The sequence below is a fragment of the Pseudopodoces humilis genome, chromosome 1, assembly GCF_049639895.1.
Source record: "Pseudopodoces humilis isolate 2021_Gansu_Grassland_sample_001 chromosome 1, ASM4963989v1, whole genome shotgun sequence".
NCBI lineage: Eukaryota > Metazoa > Chordata > Aves > Passeriformes > Paridae > Pseudopodoces > Pseudopodoces humilis.
In genome coordinates this window covers 134,436,052-134,442,485 of record NC_142200.1, presented here as the reverse complement: position 1 = coordinate 134,442,485, position 6,434 = coordinate 134,436,052, and the positions used below count along the sequence as shown (strand labels likewise).

At 62.2% G+C, this 6,434-nt stretch overlaps 1 protein-coding gene across 1 annotated transcript; it reads right to left on the bottom strand.

Annotated features, from left to right (window-relative positions):
• Nucleotides 1-4,772: 4,772 nt before the first annotated feature.
• On the bottom strand, nucleotides 4,773-6,054 carry PTF1A (pancreas associated transcription factor 1a). The gene is made up of 2 exons (XM_088061189.1): nucleotides 5,430-6,054; nucleotides 4,773-5,314 (listed from the first exon to the last, which is right to left on the bottom strand). Exons 1-2 carry the CDS (start codon nucleotides 6,052-6,054, stop codon nucleotides 5,112-5,114), a joined length of 828 nt encoding a protein of 275 aa, XP_087917315.1. The 3' UTR covers nucleotides 4,773-5,111.
• Between the last annotated feature and the right edge of the window lie 380 nt (nucleotides 6,055-6,434).

Below are 6,434 nucleotides of genomic sequence, written 5' to 3'. Positions count from 1 at the left end.
CGCCGCCAGAGGTGGCCCCGGGGCGCGGCGCGGCGGCGCCCCCGGGGGGCCCCCCCCGGGGCCGCCCCCGGCGCGGCCACCTCACAGGGGCGGCGCCGCCCTCGCCCGCGGGGGCGCCCGGCAGACGGGCCCCCTCTTGGAGACCTCCATGCGCACCGCCGGCCGGCGGGCGGGAGAGCCCCGCTGCCGCCGCCCGCTGCCGCTCGCCGGAGCCCCGACGGCGGCGGGCACTCGCCGGGGTCTGCGGCTGGGAGCCGCCCCCGGCCGGGGGCCGCCCCGCCCGCCCCCTCCCCGCCGCGGCGGCGGGGCGGGGGGCGGCGGGGCGCACGGGCGCCCGCGCGGGGGCCGGCCCGCGGCGCGGCGCGCGGCGGCGCGGGGCCGCGGGGGCGGCGCGGGGGCGGGGCGGCCGCGCCAGGGGAGCGGCGCGGGGCGCGCGCGGCGGCGGGGGGGGCACGGACACCCCCCCGAGCCCGCCGGGACGGGCCCCGGGCGCGGCGGCGGCGGCGCGCTCGTCCCCGCCGGGCGGTCTCCGGAGAGGCCAGCGGCGGCCGGGCGCGCCTTGCCTGCAGCCGGAGCCATTCATTCCCCGCCCCTTTGTTCGCCCTGAGAGTAACGCTGTGAATTAAAAGAAATGACAATATTTCGTATCTGCTCGCCAGGCCAGGAGAAGGGCTCTTGAGCCTGGCAAAAATCAGGCGGATCATTCATCGTGCCACCCCGCACCTGTGGGCTTGGCATTGAAAACCCCGCGGACCTCTTCCTATTCAACTTAATTATTCCCCTAAGGCGCACAATGGTTGAAATGGAGCAGGTTGGAGTCTGTTTATTGGTCGTAAATGTTTTTCTGAAGATCTTCTGAATCTCATTGTTAGCTCGTTGTTTGAGGCTGCCCTCTTTCTTTCAGACGAGAGTAGCCTTGGACTTTTCAATTTTCAATCGTAACATCTGCTTAATCGTACGGATCAAAATATGGAGACACAAAACATATGTAATGGTTGATTTGTTAAATCCTGGTAATGAGTTATTAACAAGGGAAAACAATAGGGCAGGATGGTGAGAGCCTTATGGTAACAGAGTCACTTTATGCAACGCCTGACGTTTCCCTTCTTGATAAATGGAACTAAGGTCTGAGCGCCAGGTGATAGCAAGAAAATCAATGTCTTTAGGGGCCGGCACCGAGACTTTTTTTCTATGTGAAAAATTAGGAGACATAAAATTTAATTGGCTGATCAGGGGAAAGCAGTGGTCTTAAGTTTAATTGCCAGTAGGCTTAGCGAGGGAGACAAAACAAGATTTGGGCCTGTTTGTTTGCTTGCATCCCAGCGCCGAGTCCAAGTGTATCGTTGAAAATGTGTTTTATTATAACACATGTCATGCTTTACAGTTCCCATATTGTGTAAAGACAATAGTTAATGGTACATTAAAGACAAGCAAACCATGCCAACACGTCTTGGACACATTGTAAGGGCCTCTCTCTTTGCTCGCTTTAGGCAGCTGCAGTCCAGGACCCAGAAGCACAAAAAGAACAAGTTTGAAATACCAGGTGCATCCGAGAGAACCACGACAGGGATTGATATGTTATAGCCCAGGACATGAACCTAGCAATAAAGATATCATTGCGATTGTTTGCGGCTTCCACGCCATGTAAAGCCGGAGGCGCCGGAGCAGGCTGCTTTCTGGCAGCGGAGCCTCTGCCTCCCCGGGCTCCCCCGGCGCCCTCCGCCAAACCCGAGCACCTGTTGGCCAGACCCCGGCCCCGTCGTGGGAATCGCCTCCCGCCCACGCTTCCAGGTCTCGGCAGCGCGGTTTGTTGTGGAGTTATTTAGGACCATTCCCACCGGCTGCGGGATGCTTTGGAAAGCGGGAGGTTTACCAGGGGACACTCAACTGGTGTTTGTTCGACCTCGCAGCTGGTACTCGGTGCCAGCGAGAGATGCGTGAATGAAAAAGGGATGAGATCCCGGGCTCGGGAGGCTTCACGCCCCGCGCCTCGCAGGGCGCTCACCCGACTGCCGGCAGATGAGAGGCCCTGGGAACCGCGGCGGGACAGGTTCACAGTGCCCACGGCAGCCCCTGCCTGCGCACAGCTCTGCCGAGAAGTCACGCACACCTTCCCATCCCTTCGCTGGTTGTGCAGAGGAGCGGTCTGATGCTCCCCTTCCTTTGGGTGGGGGGCTTGTTGTTTTTTGGGTTTTGTTTGTTGTTTTGGTTTTTCAGGTTGGGGTTTTTTTTGTTGTTGGGGTTTAGGGTTTTTGTTTTGTTTTGTTTTTTACAGAGGATTGTCGGTTTCGGTAACTAAGTCGTCTTTACACCTGGGGCATCATGAGTGATGCTGGTTCCGGAAGCACAGCGTCACTCCGCACACCTAGAACCCGCACCTCCCTCCTGTGAGACTGCGGGAAGCGAACTGCCTGCGAGTGCCTTCAACACTCCCTCCTACCCCAAGAGGGCTGAGGGTTTCACCCCCGCTTTTGTTCTCTTCTCCCCTGCTTTCCAGCTCCCGCGGGGCTGCGGGCAGCGGCCGAGGGAGGCGGGACAGTCCCGGCTCCCGGGCGGGCCTCCCCCGCCCCCCCGGGCCGCCGTCGGGGCAGTGCCGGCGCAGAGGGGTGGCCCCACGGGAGCCGGCGCGGGGCTTCAGGAGCAGAGCGGGGGCTCTGGGAGCGGGGCAGGGAGGCGGGGAGCCGCCGCCCCCGGGGCCTCGGGGGGCAGCGCTAGAGGGTGCAGCTCCCGGCCGCGGGGAGGAGGGGACAGGCGGTTGAGAACCGGGTTTGCGTGGCTGTCAGTCACGCCTTCCCCACGCTGCTCCGTACCGCTGCGAGCCGTGTTCCCCACCAGCAAACCCCCCAAAGCTGCCGCAAAAGCTGCGAGCCGGCGTTGCGGGAGCCGCCGGGTCCCGCCGGGCCGGGGGACCTGCACAGGCGGTTCCCTCCTGCCCTGTGCGGCGGATTTTGTCGCAGGAGCTCGGCGCTGGGGTGAATGGATGATGAGTCAGTCAAAAGGAGCTGTCAGTCTCTTTGAAGATTGCGTTTAAAGGGACTTGCCAAGTCAAGACGGGAGAGTGACAAGATAGAGACCCTGGTGCTTTACATGCGAAGGCCGGCTCTTCCGCTTCATCTGCACCATACTAAAGGATGTGTTGAAGCATTGAATCACAAAAAAGTGGCACGCCAAAGAAAAGGTGCCACATAACAATGATTGTAGTGTTTTAATTGTGGGGGATCGCATCACCAAAGCCAATTGAGACGAACGAGGCTATACAGAGAAGGAAACGGTACAACACTTCCATAACTTATAATTAAACTGAAGTCCGACTAACATTTGACTTTCTAATGAGTGTAATGAGATTACATGCCTGATGGAAGCATTTGTGAAAAAGCGACTTTCTGTGTTTAATGAGGTCCTAATACAGGACAAGATCGAATTATAGGTCTGCTCTTTTTCTCTCAAAGAGCTCCGTTTAAGTTCAATGACACCGGTGCCGCCCGCCTGCCGACGGACTGGGCGAGGCTTGCAGCCGGTCAGCCCCGCCGCAGCCCGGAATCTCACGAAAACTGACCAAATAAATAAGCAATAACCCCCCACACCCAACCCCCGCCCCAGCCCAGCCTCGGCGTGTTTGTGTGTGTAAGTAGCTCCTCTAATTGCTATTGGAATAGATCCATGCCATCCGCGCTAGGGAACTAAATGTGTTTAACTAGGTTAATGCAATTAGCATGTATGCAACATATTGCTCCCACTTCGCGGTAGTTTATTTTTTTTTTTTGGGGGGGGGGGGAAGGGGAAGCGACGTACAGTAAATGATAAGTTGTAATTATCACTTGGCTCACCCGGACCGTTCCCATCCGCCTGGGCACCGCGCGGGAACAGCTCTGCTCCGGCCGCGGGCCGGGCTGGGCATCTGGGACTCTGCCGGGGGCTGAGCCGTCGGGGCTGAGCCGCGGGTGCCACGGGAAAATCAGCACCTGCGGCGTCCGGCCGAGCCCCCCGCCCAAGCCCCGGGCCTCCCCCCCGCTCCCGCAGGGAGCATTTGCAGCCCCCGGCCCGACCGGCCCCTGTCGCCCCCACCCCTCGGCCCCGGGCAGGTGCAGCCCAGCCGTCCCTTCCGCAGCCAGGCACGCTGAGCTGGAGCTACCAGAGCGGTTCTACCACCAGTTGCACGATGGCGTTGCCATCCCCCTATCCCCCCCGCCCCAGCGGCAACCCCAGGAGGAGCGTGGGGTCTGTTTCCCAGGCGCGGCCGGGGGAAGAACCGCGGAAGACCAGGGGCAGCCGGCAGAGCCCCAAGCCTGCCCGGTCCCCAGCCTCATCCTTCCCTCCCCGGCAACTTTCAGAACAGCTTTGTACAGCTCCGGATAGCGCGCCCATTCCCATGGCGGCGGGGTCAGGGGCACAAGGCGGGGGACACACGCCCACCCTCTCAAGGTTTGTGTTTGGGGGCTCGGATCTTCCAGCTGGAAACCACAAGCAGCGCTGGGACATTGAAAGGAGGGGACCTTCTAGAGATAGACAAAGACATCAGTTGGAAGCACTTCAGGAGAGGACGTCAAAAGGGGTGGAGAGAAGGCGAAAGTGTGTCCCCGCCCGTCCCCGTCCCCCCGGCGCTATAAGAGCAGCCCGAGCCGGCGATGGGGCAGTGGGGCCAGAGTCTGGGCCTAGGGTGCCACTGGGTCTCGGGGCTCACCCCGCCTGGTCCAGGCGTTCATTGCAAGGCTTCCTCGGGATATGGTGGGGCTCTCGGAAACCGCTACCAACAAATATACTGCTCCACAACGTACAATTCGGGTTTATTATTAACAAAACACAAGGAGAGTCCACGTGCGGCAATAAATTATTTTCACGAGTTCTGGCATATTTCCCCCATTAAAAAAAAAAAAAAAAAAAAAGGTGCTGGTGGAAAAAACCTATTGCATATCTTAAAAAAAAATCAAGATAAATTATATAAATTATATATTCAAAACAGACGATTCTACCTCATTATCACTACTTCGTAATAAATACATAAATAAAGTTGATTGCCCTTAGAGTCTGAATCTTAAATTACATTTACAATATAGGTCTCTACATACAGCATGTACAGAGCGGGAGGGGGCGGGGACCACCCGCGCGGCGCCTCACGCCACGTAGTCGAAGGGGGGCTCGTTCTCTATGTCGTTGACGGAGGGTTTGTTGTTCACCTTCCGCGGGTCCTCGGGGGTCCACACTTTGGCTGTCCGGATGATGTTTTGTTCCTTGAGCTGCTTTTCATCAGTCCACGACAGCGAGTGACCGGCCAGAGGGGGGAGTCCGTAGTCGGGGTCGCTCGGGGAGGGAGATCCTGGAGGGCAGGAGGGAAAAGGAAGGCAGGGGGTTATTGCAGGGGCCGGCATTCCTGCGGAGCGCGGTGCCGGGCCGCGCCTGGACGTACCGTGCCGTGCCGGCCCGCCACTTACTTGTGCCGCGGTGGCAGATGATGATTTTCTTGGGCTGGCTGGGGCTCTCGCTGCTGGAGCTGCGCAGCGGCAGGTCGGACTGCACCAGTTCGCTGAGGAAGTTGATGTAGCCGATGGCCAGGCGCAGCGTGTCCACCTTGGAGAGGCGCTTCTCGTAGGGCAGAGTGGGAATGTGCGAGCGCAGCCCCTCGAAGGCGTCGTTGATGGACTGCATCCGCCGCCGCTCCCGCACGTTGGCGGCCTGCCGGAGCTGCTGCAGCTCCGCCTCGGAGCGCACCCGCCGCCGCCGCTTGGCCGAGCCCAGCGCCTGGAGCCGCCCCCCGGGGGACAGCAGCGCCGCGCCCGCCGCCCCGCAGCATTCGTAGGCGAAGCCGGGCGAGGCGGGAGACGGCGGGAAGGCGGCGGCCGGCGCCGGGCAGCGGTAGCCGCCCTCGGGGTCGCCGCCGTCGCGGTAGTACTCCTGCAGCTGCCGGCTGAGGAAATCCACGTCCGGCTCCAGCAGCCCGTCCGCGGCCAGCACGTCCCGCGGGGGCGGCTCGGAGAAAAAGTCCTCCTCGTCGAAGTAGGGGGGCGAGGAGAAGGAGTCCAGCCCCCCGGGGAAGTGCTCCAGCAACACAGTCTCCATGCTGCCCCCGGTCCCGGCGCGGACGGGACGGGGCAGGGGGGCAGCCCCGCCGGGACGCGCCCGCAGCCGCTGTCGCCGGCCCGCTGGCCGAGCCGCCCCGGCGGTGGCGGGGCCGCCTCCCCCGCCCTGCCCTGCCCTGCCCTGCCCGCCGCTGTGTGGCGGGAGGCCGGGCCGCGCCGCCGCTCCCCCGGGGGGGGCCGGAGCCGCTGGCGCCGCGGGCCGGCACGCGAGGGGTCTTATCCCGACACCCCGGGGCGCGCGCCGCCGCCCGCCGCCGCCAGCCAATCAGGGCGCACCGGGGGGGCCGGGCCGCCCGCCGGGGAACACCGCGCGCGGCCGGGGGCGGCGCCCCGCACCGGGGCGGGGGGAGCGGCACGGAC